Source organism: Fonsecaea erecta (genome assembly GCF_001651985.1).
Source record: "Fonsecaea erecta strain CBS 125763 chromosome Unknown Scaff9, whole genome shotgun sequence".
NCBI lineage: Eukaryota > Fungi > Ascomycota > Eurotiomycetes > Chaetothyriales > Herpotrichiellaceae > Fonsecaea > Fonsecaea erecta.
Window position 1 is genome coordinate 1104906 of NW_017387252.1, and position 17944 is coordinate 1122849.

A 17944-nucleotide genomic window follows, 5' to 3' on the forward strand; every position below is an offset into this window, starting at 1 on the left:
AACCACCGCAGCAACCAAGAGACGCATTGCTCAGCTTCTCAGTTTCCTGTGGCGGTCAGATAAGACAGCTGGTGACAATCTGTCTGTGCTGCATGCGTTGACCATCTCTTTCTCCTCGACCCCAGCGACTGGGGCGTACCTCATTTGCATTCCTCCCTGAGAACACTGGCGCGATGGACGACTCAATGTTCGACGTCGATGACGCCAGCTCAGATTTTGAGCCTGTCTCTGTAAGTCCTTGTCGTTTTGTCAAGAAGGATGAACGCAAATCTGACCAGAGTGCTCAGAAGCCCAAGGCGAAACCTGTAAAAAAAGCCTCTGAATCCAAGGCCGCAACGAAGAAGTCTACAGTTCCCAAAGCGAAGCCTGGCCCGAAGCCAAAGACCACTGTTCCCAAGAAGCGCCCGCAGAAAGACGCAGAAGACGACGTCTCGGAGGATGAAGGTGGCAATCCCTTCGATGACGAGTCTCTGCTTGAAGATACTCCTCCGCAGGCTAAGAAACCAAAGCCGAACCCCGTCAAAGGGAGCCACAAGATGCCTCTCGCCGATGTTGTCAATGAAGCCCTAGGCCTGGATGGCGCGACTGACTCTCCACAGCCTCAGAAAAAGAAGAAGCGCGTCTCTGAGCAATACCAAAAGCTTACTCAGTTGGAACACATCATCAAGCGTCCTGACACCTACATTGGCTCGGTCGAGCGTACAGAAAGGCAGATGTGGGTTTACAACTCGGAACAAGACTGCATGGAGTTCCGGGAAATATCTTTCGTCCCCGGTATCTTCAAGATCTTTGATGAGATCTTGGTCAATGCAGCGGACAACAAGCAGAACGACAAGAAGATGGACGAGATTCGTGTCACCGTAGACCGTGAAAAGGGCGAAGTCAGCGTGTGGAACAATGGCCGGGGTATTCCTATCGAGATTCATTCAAAAGAAAAAATCTACATCCCGGAGATGATTTTTGGCCACCTCTTGACCGGCTCAAATTACGATGACGAGGAACAAAAGATTACGGGCGGCAGGAACGGCTACGGTGCAAAGCTGGCCAACATTTTCAGCACAGAATTCACAGTTGAGACTGCCGACTCGAAACAGAAGAAGAAGTACAAGCAGACATGGACCAAAAATATGTCCGAGATGGGCAAGGCCAAGATCACTGATTCCAAAGGGGAAGACTACACCAAAGTCACATTCTACCCCGACTTCGCGAAATTTGGTATGACGGCCATGGATGATGATCTCGAAGCACTCTTCAAGCGCCGGGTTTATGACCTTGCCGGCACTTGTAAAGGTGTCAAAGTCAAGCTTAACGGGTCCACAATTCCTGTCAGAAACTTCAAGAAGTATATTGAAATGTACACCAAAGCCATTAAGAAAGAGCGTGGCGAGGAGGCTGCAAAAGATACCTCTGAAATCATCACCGAATCTCCCGATCCTCGGTGGGAGATTGGCTTCGCCGTGTCTGATGGCTCCTTCCAACAAGTGTCATTTGTCAACTCCATCGCCACCACGTCCGGAGGCACCCACGTCAATTATGTGGCCGACCAGATCGTCAATCGCTTGATGGAAGTCGTTAAGAAGAAGAACAAAGCCGGTGCTCAACTGAAGCCGAATCAGATTCGCAACCATATCTTCGTTTTCGTGAACGCCCTCATCGTAAATCCTGCCTTCACATCGCAGACCAAAGAACAACTGACCACAAAAGCTAGTCAGTTCGGAAGCAAATGCCAGGTGTCAGAGGAGTTTATGAAGAAGGTTGCAAAGACTGAAGTCGTTAACAACATACTTCACTTTGCTCAGCAGAAAGCTGATCAAATCCTCAAGAAATCGGACGGGAGCAAGCGAAGCCGAATGAACAACCCCAAGTTGACGGACGCAAACAAGGCCGGCACGAGAGAAGGGCACAAGTGTACGTTGATCTTGACCGAAGGTGACTCGGCGAAAGGTCTTGCCATGGCAGGACGTTCCGTCGTCGGTCCCGACCTGTTCGGCGTGTTCCCGCTTCGGGGCAAGCTCCTCAACGTCCGAGATGCTTCTATTGACCAAATTTCGAAAAACGCTGAGATCCAGAACATCAAGAACTTCCTGGGGCTACAGCACAAGAAGGTGTATGCGGACACCAACGGTCTCCGCTACGGACATTTGATGATTATGACTGATCAAGACCATGATGGAAGTCATATCAAGGGACTGCTAATCAACTTCTTGCAAGTTCAATTCCCAAGTCTGCTCAAGATCCCGAAATTCTTGGTCGAGTTCATTACTCCCATCGTGAAGGTGTGGAAGGGTGATCCCAAGAATCCCACTCAGTCTCGCGCGTTTTATACCATGCCGGAGTATGAGGCTTGGAAAGAAGCCCACAAACATGAACGCGGCTGGGAGAACAAATATTACAAGGGGTTGGGTACAAGCACGACGGAGGACGCACAGCAGTACTTCAATGACATCGACAAGCATCACAAGGAATTCGACGTCATGAAGGACGAAGAGGCCGCCTTGATCGAACTGGCCTTTTCCAAGAAGAAGGCCGACGAGCGAAAGGAGTGGTTGCGCCAATTCAAGCCAGGCACCTTTTTGGACCACACGACCAAGAACATTTCCTACACCGATTTCGTCAACAAAGAACTCATCTTGTTCAGCATGGCTGACAATATCCGATCTATTCCCTCGGTAGTTGATGGCCTGAAGCCTGGTCAGCGGAAAGTCATGTATGCATGCTTCAAGCGCAACCTGAAAAAGGATATGAAGGTCGCTGAGCTGGCGGGTCTGGTCGGTGGTATGACGGCGTACCACCATGGTGAAACCTCACTGCAGCAGACGATTGTCGGGTTGGCACAAAACTTTGTCGGATCGAACAATGTGAACTTGTTGGAGCCCTCCGGCCAATTTGGTACTCGGAACCAGGGCGGCAGTGATTCTGCAAGCGCTCGATACATTTTCACTCGTCTATCGCCCTTCGCAAGGAAGTTGTTCCACCAAGCCGATGAACCGCTTCTGACCTACAACTATGATGACGACAAGAAGATTGAGCCTGAGGTGTACGTACCGGTCGTCCCAATGGTCCTCGTCAATGGTGCCGATGGTATTGGCACGGGTTGGAGCTCTTCCATCCCCAACTACAATCCAGAAGACATCGTGGAAAATCTCAAACGCAGAATGGCTGGCGAAGAGTGGAAGCCCATGCAACCTTGGTTCCGCGGGTTCAAGGGTGAGGTCAAAGCTACAGGGCCCGATCGGTTTCAATTCAGTGGCATCATCCACCAGACCGGTGACACTGAAGTTGAGATAACAGAGTTGCCCATCCGCACCTGGACGCAGGATTTCAAAGACCGCCTAGAAGAAATTATCAAAGCAGAGAAGACTCCCTCGTTTATCAAGGACTACAAGGATTACAATACTCACGATACAGTCCATTTTATCATCCAGTTGGACGAGAAACACATGAAGTCCGCAAATGAAGAAGGTTTGGTGGAAAAATTCAAACTCACAAGGTCAGTAGCGACATCAAATCTGGTCGCGTTTGATCCAGAGGGCCGCATCACCAAATATGCGAACGTCGAAGCCATCATGGACGAATTCTACAGCTATCGTCTGCAGCTGTATGCCAAGCGCAAGGAATGGCTTCTGCAAGAGATGCAGAAAGACCTCAGACGGCTCACTAACCAAGCTCGGTTCATTCAGATGATAATTGATGGGAAACTTATTATCTCCAAGAAGAGAAAAGCTGTGCTTATTGCAGAGCTTCAGAAGCTTGGATTCGATGCGTTTCCTAAGACGCTAGATGCAGCCAAAGAAGGCGAGACCGAGCCTGTTGTCGAAGACGACGAAGATTCCGTTGACGCTAGCGCTTACGACTACCTGCTCGGCATGGCTCTTTGGTCTCTTACGCAGGAGCGAGTCGAGAGACTTCAGCGACAAATCGGAGACAAAGAAGAGGAGATAGATGCCTTGATGAAGAAAACCAAGGAAGATCTTTGGAAACATGATCTGGATGAATTTATCGCTGAATGGAGGTTCCAGCTAGAGGACGAGCATAACCGCAAGCGCAATATTCGAAAGGGACGTCGAGTTTCGAAGAAATTTGCCACAGCAGCAACAGCAAAGCCTACCGTCAAGAAACGCAAAGGACTTGGTGATGCGTTCGATGATGACTCTGATTTCCAGGAGTCTGCTCCAAAAGCAAAGAAGAGTGCTGCACCGAAATCGGTCCAGGTTTCGAAACAGCGCTCCATCACAGCGTATGCCGCCCCAAAAACCAATGCTCTGAAGAATGCTCTCGATAAGCGAGCCATGTTTACTGATGGTGCCAGTGACCCTATTGAGGCTCCAGAGGACGACTTTGCGATGCCTGGCGAAAACGACCGTGTCAATGGCATGAAAGACGAGTCCGACGGCGAGAGCCGTATTCTCAAGGCTGCACCGCGACACGCTCGTGCAGCAACCAAAAAGCCAACAAACTATGCACTATTGAGTGACTCTGACGGCGATAACGGAGACGATCTGCTTGCTGATCTTGGGGACATGGTGAAAGGCCTACCAAGCAATCCTAACCCAGATAGCGGCACTGAATCGCGTGCGCTTTTCTCCAATTCTGTTTCCCGTCCAAGCAGCAGCCATGGTTATAAGCCGGCTCTAAAGCCAGCTGTCAAAGCCTCGATTAATCTATCGGACGATGAGACAGACTACAAGATGCTTGCCCCACAGCAGTCTCCAAGACGCTCCATCATTGTGACAAATAAGGATGACACCCACGTGGTGGTGGATTCCGACGTGGACGGTGCTCCAGTGAAGCCCACCAAGAAGCCAGCACCTAAGAAAGCGAAGAAGATCGTCAGCGACGATAGTGAGAGTGATGTTATCGTCCTGCCGAAAGCAACCAAGAAGGTCCCTACCAAGAAGGTAGCGAAGGATGATGAGCAAGCAAAATCAAAGAAGGCGGCGCCGAAGAAAGCTCCAGCACCAAAGAAGGTTGGGCAGTCTCCCGCGGCGAAGGCCTATGCAAAAAGACTGGCAAAGAAGAAGGTCGTGGATTCGGATGACGACATGGATGCTCTGGCAGATGATATTCTGAAGTCACCTTCAGGCTCGGAACCAGACGAAGCCGTTGCCAAAAGACCGGCGGCGAGACCTGCGAGACGTGCCGTGACTGCGAAGAAGCCGACGACTTATACTTTCGATGACGATGACGACGATGAAGATGACCACAGTCAAGATGCGGGTTTCGATGACGAGGGTTCATCGGCGGCCTTTTCGGATGAGTAATTCTGCGACAATGGCGATGGCGGACTTTACTTGGTCAAGCACTTGGGACAGTGGCTTATACATCGGGTTGAATGAAACATGAGAAGTGAATATGACTATCGTTCTGGAGTTCTGTTTCGGTTGGAAGCGTGTGGAGCAATGGTTACCACAAGATATTCCTCTGCAATGGCGACATAGTTTCCTTGGGTACCGCATACCCTGATCCAGTTCTTTTTGCTGACTCGGACAGTTACCCGTCTCTAACCGTGCCTGGATGCATCCATCTCTGGGCGCATGCAAAAGCCCAAGCCTCTTGACGTGACTCATAGCGGAATGTGGTTGAAGCCCCTGCTGCCAGGAGACCTGGCAGCATTTCTTGCAAGCCGAAACACGCTTGGGGAATCAAGGAAGGGATCTGACACTGTTGTGTATCTTGCGCGCATGACTTGACACAGGAATTTCTTTGTCTGTTTTTCGACCATCGCAAGGCTGACCAAACAGTGGGCCGGTTGTGTGACCTGCCAATGCAAGGTACCGGCGGAGGAGGAGAAGCAGGATCAATGCCTAGCTGGCCGCCCCGGCAACTTCTAGGTGACCCTTTCCTCCGATTGATGTGCCTTTGGCTGGCAAGGAGCGGTCGTGCTTGCGATGGCCCCTTACTGCCTGTCGAACAACGTGTCTCGAGGCCATCTGCAGGATAACATGCAAGTCCTGCGAACCTGGCCTCGGCTCTCAGAAAATAGTGCCCCTTTCATTTGAGAACTGGCTTCGTCTCAACGTTCCCCGCTGATCATCTACATCGGCAGCACTGTCTCATGAGATCTTGACAGCTTGAATCGCATTCTGGCGCGGGCGCGTGGACAGCCAGGACATCGATGGGCTGAGGCATGAAGTTCTAGTCCTTCTGGGACCTTGAGCCTCGCCTCTGCGCCATTCCGATGCCTCAAAGACGAACTCCTACACCGCTCATCCAGCGTGCCAGCCAAATTCAGTACCGTGGATACTTTGATTCGTCCAGGAACGACGATGATGGAGAGACCGCTTCATCTACCACCTGGCCTAGACTGGCCGCCTGCCTAAGTTGTTGCATCAGTGCAAAGACACGCTCATCGTCCGCTCCTTTTCTTTGTATCCCAAGGATTGATGTGGAACCGGGTACAGTCATGCTATGGAGAATATGCATAGGGCAAAATTCTAAGCTTTGTCGTCCCTTGTTTTCCGACCGATTATTTGCCATTTGCCATGCTCTCAAGCAGGTCTTTGTGCCAGCAGATATCTCAAAGTGTCCTCGCGAGCATCAAGCCTGGCCATCCCTCCTTCTTTCTCATTCAACGTGATATTCCAGTCGGCATGGCTGCAATCCAATCTCTTCTCAACCCAGTCGAAGAGGGTGAGAACTACGAGAGCAACAACGACAGCAGGGACGAGCTCTCCGCCCACGACAGCCAGGCCTCGGCCGCGTCTGACACCGTTGGAAATGGATCTGACAAACGCAACCGAAAGAAGCAAAAGATGTGCAAAGATGCTGCAGTCTTCAAGCCGGGGGTCATCCATGGAGAATGTCGATACCCCCCTGATGAATACCAGGACGAGCTGCTGGAGGCGAAACATCAGATGTACGGAGTCTACCCGATTGGCGACATAGCAACCTATCCAAGACATATCCCGTACAACAGTGAGAAGAGGCTGTTCTGGGAGAAGACAGGGCGAGAGAGCTTCGAAGGTACTTGCCCCAGACAACTGATTCAAGTCGTCCCCCGATTAACCCACGTCTTAGTCTTCCAATATCAATTCAAGATACCAGGGGAGTCAATTACATACACCATGCTGTGGGACTACAACATCGGGCTAGTCCGTACGACACCTCTATTCAAGTGTGGCAATTATTCCAAGGTATGTATGCCACTCCTCAAGTGCTGCAGATCCTGAGCTGACCTTATGCCTGGAGACAACACCCGCGAAGATGCTGAGCAGAAATCCCGGACTCAAAGAACTTTGTCATAGTATCACTGGAGGAGCTCTTGTCGCACAAGGTACGCACCCTGGCAGTGGCATTCCATGCATGCCATGGTCCAGACTGAAGCTGACACGAGATCCAGGTTACTGGATTCCCTACGACGCGGCCAAGGCATTGGCTGCCACATTTTGCTGGAACATTCGCTACGCGCTGACGCCGGTGTTTGGAAAAGACTTCCCAGAGATATGTCTTCCTCCCGACTCTGAGAACTTCGGCTCCATGCAGATCGATGCAGAGATCACCAAACGCTGTGCTTTGAAAGCTCGACACTACCGTGAGCTTGAGAGCTTGGTAGCATCGGGCCAGTCGTCGGGTATATCCAGCCCTCAGACGCCGCAGACGCCGAAGACTCCCCAAACTCGTCCTCAACTCAGAATGATCTTGCCCAAGCCCTACAAAGAGAGTGAAAATACCAGCGAATACTCGACCGACACCAGCCCTGAGGACAAGTATGAGTTGTCTTCTCCCTCGCCCCAGGTTGCCTTTAGCAACCCTTGGTCCGCGGTCAACACTCCTCGCTCCCATTCCAAGATCTCTTTTGACAATCCATGGTCACCTTCCAGTACTACCAGGTCATCTTCCCCCTACGGAACGTCTCGCAAAGGTCGGATGGCAGCCAATATTCCAAGATCACATACTCCTCTTGACCTGTTGCCACCCCCGAGGAGGCCATTGTTCTTCCCCACTCCGCCGAAGGATATCGAGGCAAATGCTCCAGCTCCAGACATGTTCCCTAGATCGACTGTGGACGCCATGGAGGTTGATGAAGACTACGATGCCGGGTCAGATGATTCTTCTGAGGACTCAAAGGTGAAGAATAGTGTTGCCGCGAGGAAGAAGCCGTCAAGGGGATTCACCGACACCAAGGCTGCTTATGTATTGATGAAGTTGAAGACGCAAGGTGAGATATTCAAGGCAGATGCGAAGTCATTGAAGCGTCGGGCTTCAGCGTAGTGAAGAGATGATGAACTGCCATCGAGATGAGGGATGACCAGAGTGAGGGAGGATTCATTTTGGCTGCTAAGACTTGCATAAGTCTGCCTGATGCATCTGTGGGGGTTTCAATCTAATTCAATCTATCTTGTTGGCATGCAGTGTCTGAGTTGTTTCCTTCGACTTCCTTTGATTGGCAGAGGGTTGTGCTGGGTTGAGGCCAGCTGTACTTGACTTCACCTGACTTCACTTCACCTTTGTTTGCTTCTGGCCCTTCCTGCGCACCCTTCATCCAAAAGTTTACTGCTTCACCCCCTCGCTCAATCCTCTTCTATTTTGCTAGGTCGAAGAGCACACCTCGAGCTGCCATCAATCCCGAGCTGCTGCACCACCTGGCTCTCGCTGCCCACGATGCCGGCTCCAGATCCACGAAACAGGCGCTACACATGCCGCTACTGGGCTCTTGGACCCCGCTGTCCGAATGTCGATACATTCGATGCCCTCACCTGCGAGTTCGCTCACTGGGACACCGGCCGACTCGCCAGTGCGCTCCAGCAACCTGGGACCTGCCTTCCGTGGAAGCTGTATGGATTCTGTGGCCGTGGCGCGAACTGTTGGTATGAGCATCAAGACACAGGAGTGACAGGACTTTATCAAGGCAGTATGGTCACCACGAGGCGAAAGAAGAGAGCATTGCTAATAAATTGCAGCGGTCGAACTGTACGGCTTCGAGCTCCAAGTCGCGGACGCTGCTAGCCGAGCTGGGTTTGATACCTTCAATCACGAAGCCTTATTTGATCTCATCTGGACAGTCAAGCGACTTGCACTGCAAGCGGGAGCCTTCAACTTCGGAGGTCGCAAACCCAGAGATCCGCTATACCCTGACCGATATCGTCCCAGTGGCATTGGTGACAATACAAAGAGAAGAATAAGGGCATGGACCATCCAGCCTCCAGCGAACCACACCATGGAGTTGAAATTCCATCCAATCAAGCCCCTGATGAGAAAAAGACCCTTGCACCAAATCAAAGAAGAGAGCCAAATCGACTTGAGCTTGACATCAGACAATGCTTGTGACGCGAGAGACCCGCATGGTGTCACGTCCAAACGCCAGAAAGTGGTCCATGGGAGCAAGACCCTAAGTGTATCCGGTGCCCACGCCGGATATTCCAACGCGCTTCCAGATAGAAATGTGCCTTTCACGTCCATCGGAACACCTTCAATGCCACCATCACCCAGTGCCCGCCCGCGCGCAAACGCAAACCAGAGAGGAGCCCTGGCTACGGCTATGGTTGCGGCTGCGGCTACTTCTCCTCTCGTGCCAACGCTACCTCTAGCACCTGGCGACGAGATCAGCATGCAGCTGCTTGCAGTTAAAACCAAACTTGGTGATGCCGGCAAGGATATGAACACTTGTCAGGCAGCCATGAAGGCGCTATTTGACAAGTACTATCACAAGTTTGATGATGACAAAATGATGGAGGCTCTGCAGAAACTGAGCGGCTTCATGAACAACATCTACGACAGCGGCAAAGAGGGCTCGGAGGAAGTCGAGAAAATCATTGCCTCTCTGGTGGACAAGAAGAGCAGGACCTTGTGAGCGACGGAGCTTGTCTGATCCTTGATAGAAACGGTAAATGACTGGCATGCATGTGATATCAACCAGGAAGACACCTGGTTCACGGGGAAGTCTGCAGAGACGCCACATAGTGTAGCCATGGAACAAGCAATGACCTTGTCAAGACTAACAGAAGTGGTTCGTGTGCTCAACACGGGAGATTGGGTTTCTCGGCGCTGCGGTTCAGGGTGTTGAATATGATGAGACCACCATTCACTTGCCATTTTCCAACTGCGCCAGGCATCTTCATCTTCTGTAGAACGTCCCAAGTCCTCACTCTCGAAGTTCAACGAATCATCCTTTGATTATCTGTGGTAAATCGCTGCCTTGGGTGGGCAACAGCAAGATACCGTCACACTTGCAATCACCGCTGGGCGGATTGCGAAGCAGGCTGCCGCGCTGCAGCATATGCTGCATGGGATGGCGAACGTGGAGCAGCTCAGCCAACAGGCGTCTTGTGAGCTCGTGAACAGTGAACAGTGAACACTGACCGGGTCATCACTGTTCACGACAAGAATGCTGATTGTTCAAGGTTGGAAGCAGTACAGGTGATGTTCCATGTCCCGAGTGCAAGGAAAAGAGAAGAATTGACGTGGTACCATAGCGGCAGCAAAGGAGCATATGCATTCTGCCGCACCGCGGTAAAAACATGGAGACCGGATCAAGTTTGTTCATCGCGTGGACTTCACGTCTGCGATTCACTGAGTCTTCACATCGGGAAGAAAGTGGTGGTCATCTGAACAAGTCCCTCTCCTCCACCCGCGGTGAGTGACGACGACGACATCCTCATTCTTTTCTACGATCGACGACTACGGGCATGTCCAGCTGCGAGCACACTCCCCTATCACAACAGCATCTCCTCCCGTAACGACAACGCCGCAGCCACGCGCATCACCGCGACTTGACCGCGCCTCTTCTCCAAGGCCTGAAACCACTCTCACCTGTTGCGTTAAAACCATGGCTACCCAGCAGAACACCGGCAGTGGACAGTCCACGCTGGCCGTCTCGCCGTCTCTCATCGTCGGCATCGTCATTCTCGCCGCGTTCGCATGCATCATCATTTTCGCGAGCATCTTTCGTTACTGCCGCCGGGGCCAGTCCTCCCTCAGCGACCCTGACGCCTTGGATGACATGGGTGGGACTGAATTCTACAACCCCAACAAACAACGCTCGGCGTCGCAGGTCGCGAGGTTGAGGGAGGTCAGATGGATCAACAACATGTATGCGTGGGAGAGGGGACGACAGGCGCGCATGGAGGTCGGAGAGCTGAGACCCACCACGATGCTCGTGGGAAAAAAGGGGGAGAGTAGGAGCTGGGATGAGTATTCCGTCACAGGAGACAATCCGTGGCAGAACGTGAGTGTTGTCAGAAGTTCACTTTGACCTCTATACTGACATTCTGGTGGCGACAGATCATGGGCAACGGCACCGCGGGGAGCGAAGTTTCACCTGCGTCGTATTTCTACAACCTCGACAATCCTTACCCTCGATCCTCTTCGCAGCAGAGACTGAGCCACCTCGCGCCTCCCAGTGAACAATACCGCAACTCTTACCACTCCACTGCCAGCGGCAACGGATATCTCCCTCGGCACCCTTCCACACTACTTCCACCACCTATTGGCCATACCCGACGGGACTCGCCGGGAATTACTGGCCCAAGAAGCCCCTTGAGGAACGAATATCAATACGACGGTCATGAGCCAGATCCAAGTGCCGTGTTTGACGCTGGACCACAAGACATGTTCCATAGGCCAAGAGCCGACTCAATGCACCACGTCGAGAGCCACAGTCCTTTCGTCAATCCCAGAATCACTGTCAGCGACGAGAGTCAGGCCGCAGCTTATGTGCACTCCCCAACTGCAATGGCAGATGATGACAATTTCGAAACCGTCACGCTCGATGGTAATGACTCCCCAGAAGATCACGGCGTAGACAAGAGCCCACACAATCCTAAAAGCCCGAGCCCGAGCCCGAGCCCCGAGCTCAGAGACCACCGACCTTCAGTGATTGTCCTGAACGATGAGCCATATCCCCCATTCCAACTTCAATTTTTGACACAATCGCTGTCCCAGAACTCTGTCAGTGTGTATGGCGATGATGAAGACGAAGCTGGCAAATACCACGGCGTAAATGAGCAATCCTCTTGGCACGCAGCTGATGGAGAAAGCGAGGGATATAACGCCCAGCTGGAGGAGGTGGACCATAACACGAAGGGAGGGAACGAGATATCACGGGAAAATGTCAAAGGCATGATTCACCAGTGGGAAAGAGCGAATGGAAGTTATGGAACGAGTCACTCGGCTGCGTCTTGAATTGTGGCCACCCAGACTCTTCTGCTGTGTGTGCGTGTCCACACACTGATAGGTGGCGAAGAAAATCTTCGGAATAAAAGCAGAAACCCACTCAGCACAGGCTAGTGGGCTGGAGAGGTCCCTTGGATCAGATCAGACGAGCGGCGAATTGGCGCAATGTGCTCCCTTGGAAAAACGACAGGAAAGGAAAGAACCTCTTTTTGTTCTCGCAGTGCAGCGCGGAGCAGCCTTAATGGACCGGAAAATGCCTCGTTGGGCGGGTGTGCTTTGATATGCTGTGATGTGCTGAACCGAACAAAACAAAAGCAAGATGCTATTGCTGAATCAATGAATCAGGCTGAAGCCCCTGAAAGATACAGAGAAAAAACCACAAACACAATTCAAATATTACCACGTAATACTCCACTTTCGCTTCCCCTTTCATTGGCACCGAACAATAAATACCTATTGTGATACCGAGTAATGTTATTCTCCTTCCACTGGTACTGAGAGCAAATACCTGGTTTCGCACCCAGTACCGCTACCCTCTCCTCTGTCCACCGGTACTGAAATACGCGCACCGGCTTTCACACCGAGTACTTTTCTCTTCCCACTGGAACCGACAACAAAATCCCCGTCTTGATACCGAGGACCTCGTAATCCTGTTATTCCCCTTCCAATGGTACGGACATATACCAAGTCCTGTTCCACTTCAGCCGGCTGTCACTTACCTATGCGCGCCTTCTTCGCAGCCTTGTCGTTCCACCCTCGCCTCCGTTCATGTCTCTTTTTTCCTTCCTGTGTGGAGTCGGTACCAGTATCAAAGGCGCGGGGGAGGATTGGTTGGATTGGCTTGATCGGTCGAACCAAACAAACTGCGCTGCGTTGCGCTCGCTCGTAAACCTCTGACGACGTGGGCCCTTGGTTGTTCTACCGCAACAAACTCGCTGGTTGATCCTGAGGAAAGCTCATCATCTCCACTGATCAATCCATAACAACACGATCTTTGACTTTTGGCATGGGCCCCAGGGCAGTCATGGTATGTATATAAGGGTCCTACTGCTCTCACTATTCCGTCCTTCCTCTCCCTCGCCATGCAGACCACGCCTCACTAATACTACTACGACTACGACTACTACTACCCTGTGAATCTACTCTGGTCGATCAACTCGCTAGTCAGCTTTCCCTGTTCGGATCCTCTCAACCTATCTCAACCTCAGCGAGCCCTCGTCGTCAACCTCACCTGCCTCTCTCTCTCTCTCTCACTCTCTCTGTGTGTGTGATACACAGGGCGCCTACCTCAAGTCCGTTACATTATCTTGTTCATTACATTGCCCTCATTCATCAACATTACCACACCTCTTCTATCACGATGCGCTTCTCGTTTTACGCCGTGGTTCTCACCCTTCTCATGTTGTTCCCCATGGCGATGACCCTGGCGGTGCCCGTGGGTGCCGAGTTTAGTCCGGTTCTGGCACTGGGACGCTTCACCACCGTGACGGCAGTCAGAATCTCTCAGCCCGCAGCCTTCACGCCGGCCCGGACCGAAGTGGCTGTATCGGTGGGTGGTAGTGGTGGTGGTGGTGGTGGTACTGGCACCCATATGGACAAGGGGCACAGAGAAACCCTGACTGTTCCCACCGTCCCTCCGTCCACGTCCGCAGCCGTGGAAGGGAGCCTCCCAGTCCCGTCGTCCAGTTCGTTCAGGTCGGTGGCGGTGGCGGCGCCGCGAGATCACGGGTTCCCACCAGTGTCATGGATGGACTTGGTCGCTGAGGTTGTTGTTGTTGACTTCATCGACAAAAGTGTTTCCATCGCGATTGACGGGGTGGGCGACAATCTTCCCACCAACGCCCGTCCCAGCCACAACCACAGTGAGTGAATAACGAGTCCCCTTCCGTTAACCTCCCCAGCCAGCAGCACATCATCAGACTCACAAGAGGCTAGCGCTCGCCATCCGAGACAACAACGACGACGACGACGACGACGACGTCGCCGCCAGGAAGATGCAGTATCCCAACGGACAGCCCGACAAGGACACCCGGCGGTGCCCCCACGGCCAACACGCGAAGCAAAAGCTGGGCGTCGCGGAAGTCAAGCCCAATGGCTGCGGCGTCGGCTTCTTCGCGGGCATGATCCCCGGCAACGGCAAGTTTGGCAAGTGCTGCAGCAACCACGACATTTGCTTTGGTAAGGGTTTCTTGCCTCCTTCCCTCCTCTCCCCTCCTTCCATCCGTGCCTCCCTGGTGCATCCACCTTTGCATGTTTGTTGCCTCTTGATCGCCCTACCTAGACGACTAACTGGTATTCTCATGTAGCCAACTGCCCTACGGACAAAGTGCACGACTGCAACGACGACCTCCTGCGGTGCATGACCGACGTCTGCGAGCACCGCGGCGGCGGCTTCATTGGCTGGCTGAAGAAGCAGTGGTGCTTTGTCGAGCGGGACCTGTACGACGAGACGGCCCGGGGCCCCAGCGCCCGGGATCATTTTATGGAAGTGTCGCGCGACCGGTGTTATTGTGTTCAAGATGGGATGTGAGTGAGTGAGTGAGTGAGTGATTATGTGTGTGGGGGTGGTGGGTTGTATATATACACCACATATACACCACGTAACGAGGACCTATAGTGGTGTTGTTGAGGAAGAGGACATAATGAAAGTGTGGCTTGGTTGGTTGGCTGTTTAGCTAGCTGGTCGGTACAGTATTAATTACTACCAGCTCGACATCGGATGGAATTTATCTGTATAGGTAGGTAGGTAGGTAGGTACCTATCATCATAGCGATTGAGACGCAACATAGATATCAATTTTCCTCCACTCGTCGTTTGTCTCACGTGCTCGCCGTCGTGACCTAACCTGTTCTTCTCCTGTTCCCCTGTTTCCCCCGATACATATATATGTGGGTGGCCATCCATCCATCCATCCACGTACATACATACATACATACATACATACACCTATGATCTAATCTGATCTGATCTGATCTAGAGGGCGCCGCACTCCCATGCAAACCGAGTTCTTGTGTCTCAGCCAGATTCGAAGCGAGCGATTTGATGCGCGGGATACGGGCGTCATGGATGGATCGATGGATGAGATGAGATGAGATGAGATCCCCGATCCCAGACTCGCGAAGGTCCCCCAGTGTGAATATGTGTAGTTTGCTGTGTTGTGTAGTGTTGTGTACGTAGGAAATCAATTTCACACAAGGGGGAATGAACGAATGGGTACCGAGTTACGCGGGGGCAAAAGCATCCATCCATCGTCGTATTCAAAAAACACCTGGCTCTGTTGGCGCACGCACGCCAACAAACACACAAACAAAACAACTGCGTTGAAGGGCCGGAATAGGGCGGCGGGCAGGATCTGATGGAGGAAAAGAAAAGCCTTTTGTTTTGTCACCAGCTAATCAATCATTCGTTCATGTGCCCTCTACAGGCAGAGAAGATATCTTAGCCAGTCATGCAGAGACAAATTCCCGAGAGGCATCGCCCTTCTCCCCCCTTTCTCTCTCTCTGTGTGTCTCGCTCGACCGTAGCCAAGTCGTGCAGGCGAGAGTGAAAAAGAAGAAAAAGGAAAGCAAAGGAAAAGAAAAGTAAATCCAGAAATCGCCTGGCTCTCCTGCCTCTCTGCCCTCCTCCAGTATTGGCTCGCCGTTCCACCCCTTTTCCTTCCAGGCCAGCCAAGGCCGCAGGTGGGTAGGACCAGACACCAGCGCCAGAAAAACACATACACGATGTGGGAACCCTATCCACCCATAGTCTGAACATGTGTGTCGTGTATTAAACGACCATCATTTCCCAATAGCCCTCATTGACCTTCTTCGCCCTGGCTTCCATGTGCTTTCGGCCCAAAAGAGAATAGGTACGTGTCACGAGCATCGTGGGTTTTATGGCTCATCACAAGTAGACTATTATCCAGCTGGTCGAGGGAGGCATACCAATTCCGTCTCCAGGGCAAAGACAATGCTCGTCGGCGAGGTCCACCCGGTTTTCGTGGCGGTAAGGTCAACTCCTGACCTGAGAGAACGCAGCTGTACGCGTTAACCACACATGCTGGTCTGAATCCAGCTAGGGTCAAGTCGTCGGTGCTGCTTTGTGAGGATTCTTGGTCGGACGTCAGAATCGCGCGCAGGGGACTGACCCAGGTCCGGCCATAGGCAAGCGCAAAGGCATGAAATGTGAAGGGGTCCATGGCGAGGCTGAGCATGCCGCTACCCGGAGTTACCAGATGTTCAGCGGTCCGCACGAAGGTTCCGTCTGACCGACGCGAGAGTTTCTGAATCAGTAGGCAGGAAACGTGTGAGTACCAGCATTCAAGCAAAGCGATGGAATTGGAATTCGCCCTGGCATACACGCGATCTCGTCTTTCACGCCGGGGATAATCCATTGTTTGGCTTCGACCATTGGCGCCGTCGATGATGGTGAAAGTGGGAGCTTGACTTGCCGGCATCGGCTCATACAGCAGTCGGCTGGAGTCGAATTGAACAATCCGTTCATCGGTTTTTCCGAGTCGGACCAGTTGAAGGGTTTTCTCGGGTATATCGCCGCTGTCTTTGTCGTGGATGTTAGCCACGACAGGTGTCTGATACAACCGGGTCCCAGTTCGGAAATCTACGGCCACAAGATCGTAGCTCTTCTCCCGGCTCCGCCTGGCCAAATATATTCGATCTCTCCCGATACGGAGAGGACTATACTTGGGCTGGCATCCGGGAACTTCGGTGGATACCATCTTCCAGAGTACCTTTTGATCCGGGAGCGAGTATACAGTATGCCTAAAGCGATCAGGACTTTACTTTACTTTACTCGGGGAGGGATTGTTTTCCCACCAGCGTTCTCGAGGAAGGTCGTTGTCGTATGGGGCGTAGATGCTGGGACCTACAGAGATGCTCACTAGGAGGCACCCGTCCAAATTCAGGTCCATCCCCACGACAGTATTATGTCGATTGCACGGTCCAACACTTAACTTCATTGCCTTGGCTCCCTCTTGTAGATGTTGGTAGTGGAGGCCGTCGTGCGGTGAAGACCACGCCACAAAGTCTCCAGCAATGGTCAAATGACTTGTATTGGTGAGCCGCAGACCTGATGTCGCTTCACCATGCCAGAGGGCCCGGTCTTGAGAGGCTGAACGGATACGGTGTCAGCAAGACAAGCCCACCAGCGGTCGCGGTGATATACCCAGGCGTTTGAATTCTTGGACAACCAGAGCATCACCACCACCGCTCTCCCGTGGGTTCTCGGCTGAGGGGAAATGAGTTGAGAAGCCGGACGAGGCTATCCACGACGTTATGGCGAAGTTCCACGAGGTAGAGACCTGGGCACATCGACCAAGCGCTGAGAGCGTCAGATGGTCCAGAACCAAGTTGCAGCAGTCAGGGTCAAGCCGTTCGAAAGGATCCTGCAGGAATTGACGTTAACACAACCGTGACCACAAATACGGTCGTGAGAGGCAGCCAAAGGTCAATTCGTACTGTGCTATTCACGGGAGCAGGCTCCTCCACTGCGGCTGGTCTCGTCTTGCGTCTCCTTCCTCGGGAGTTAGGCAGTGGAGACTGTCGGCGTTTTCGTCTTGTAGGCATGATGGCCTCGGTGTCAAGAGTATCGTGTGGTCTTGGAGTTGCTGTATGCAGCTGAAGGTCTAGGAGAAAGTGTTCAAAAATGTTGTGTCAACAAGAATCTATGACTACGTGACACGGGGTCACGCGGGATCACGTGGGGATGGATGCCTTAGTTGACAGGATTGTTACTGAAAGTTGTAACGTGACAATTAGCTTATTGGGCCCTGCGAATGTTCGTCACATAATTGAAATTACAGGTACCAGTCCGTTTATTCTTGCGCCTAGTTGCA

The 17944-nt window shown here is 52.3% G+C and overlaps 6 protein-coding genes across 6 annotated transcripts; 5 read left to right on the forward strand and 1 right to left on the reverse strand.

The window, feature by feature from the left end:
- Nucleotides 1-173: 173 nt before the first annotated feature.
- AYL99_09617 (DNA topoisomerase 2) lies at nucleotides 174-5261 on the forward strand (the record flags this gene model as incomplete). The annotated part of the gene is made up of 2 exons (XM_018841124.1): nucleotides 174-230; nucleotides 288-5261. 2 exons carry the CDS (start codon nucleotides 174-176, stop codon nucleotides 5259-5261), a joined length of 5031 nt encoding a protein of 1676 aa, XP_018689805.1.
- Nucleotides 5262-6590: 1329 nt separating this feature from the next.
- AYL99_09618 (hypothetical protein) lies at nucleotides 6591-8211 on the forward strand (the record flags this gene model as incomplete). Its single annotated transcript, XM_018841125.1, has 4 exons — nucleotides 6591-6963; nucleotides 7018-7133; nucleotides 7189-7273; nucleotides 7340-8211. The coding sequence occupies 4 exons, from the start codon at nucleotides 6591-6593 to the stop codon at nucleotides 8209-8211; spliced, it is 1446 nt and encodes a 481-aa protein (XP_018689806.1).
- Nucleotides 8212-8601: 390 nt separating this feature from the next.
- AYL99_09619 (hypothetical protein) lies at nucleotides 8602-9790 on the forward strand (the record flags this gene model as incomplete). The annotated part of the gene is made up of 2 exons (XM_018841126.1): nucleotides 8602-8851; nucleotides 8901-9790. The coding sequence occupies 2 exons, from the start codon at nucleotides 8602-8604 to the stop codon at nucleotides 9788-9790; spliced, it is 1140 nt and encodes a 379-aa protein (XP_018689807.1).
- A 975-nt stretch (nucleotides 9791-10765) lies between these two features.
- On the forward strand, nucleotides 10766-12120 carry AYL99_09620 (hypothetical protein; the record flags this gene model as incomplete). Its single annotated transcript, XM_018841127.1, has 2 exons — nucleotides 10766-11164; nucleotides 11221-12120. 2 exons carry the CDS (start codon nucleotides 10766-10768, stop codon nucleotides 12118-12120), a joined length of 1299 nt encoding a protein of 432 aa, XP_018689808.1.
- A 1351-nt stretch (nucleotides 12121-13471) lies between these two features.
- On the forward strand, nucleotides 13472-14641 carry AYL99_09621 (hypothetical protein; the record flags this gene model as incomplete). The annotated part of the gene is made up of 3 exons (XM_018841128.1): nucleotides 13472-13973; nucleotides 14047-14289; nucleotides 14418-14641. The coding sequence occupies 3 exons, from the start codon at nucleotides 13472-13474 to the stop codon at nucleotides 14639-14641; spliced, it is 969 nt and encodes a 322-aa protein (XP_018689809.1).
- A 1266-nt stretch (nucleotides 14642-15907) lies between these two features.
- AYL99_09622 (hypothetical protein) lies at nucleotides 15908-17675 on the reverse strand (the record flags this gene model as incomplete). The annotated part of the gene is made up of 4 exons (XM_018841129.1): nucleotides 15908-16871; nucleotides 16926-17220; nucleotides 17275-17494; nucleotides 17568-17675. 4 exons carry the CDS (start codon nucleotides 17673-17675, stop codon nucleotides 15908-15910), a joined length of 1587 nt encoding a protein of 528 aa, XP_018689810.1.
- Nucleotides 17676-17944: the final 269 nt, after the last annotated feature.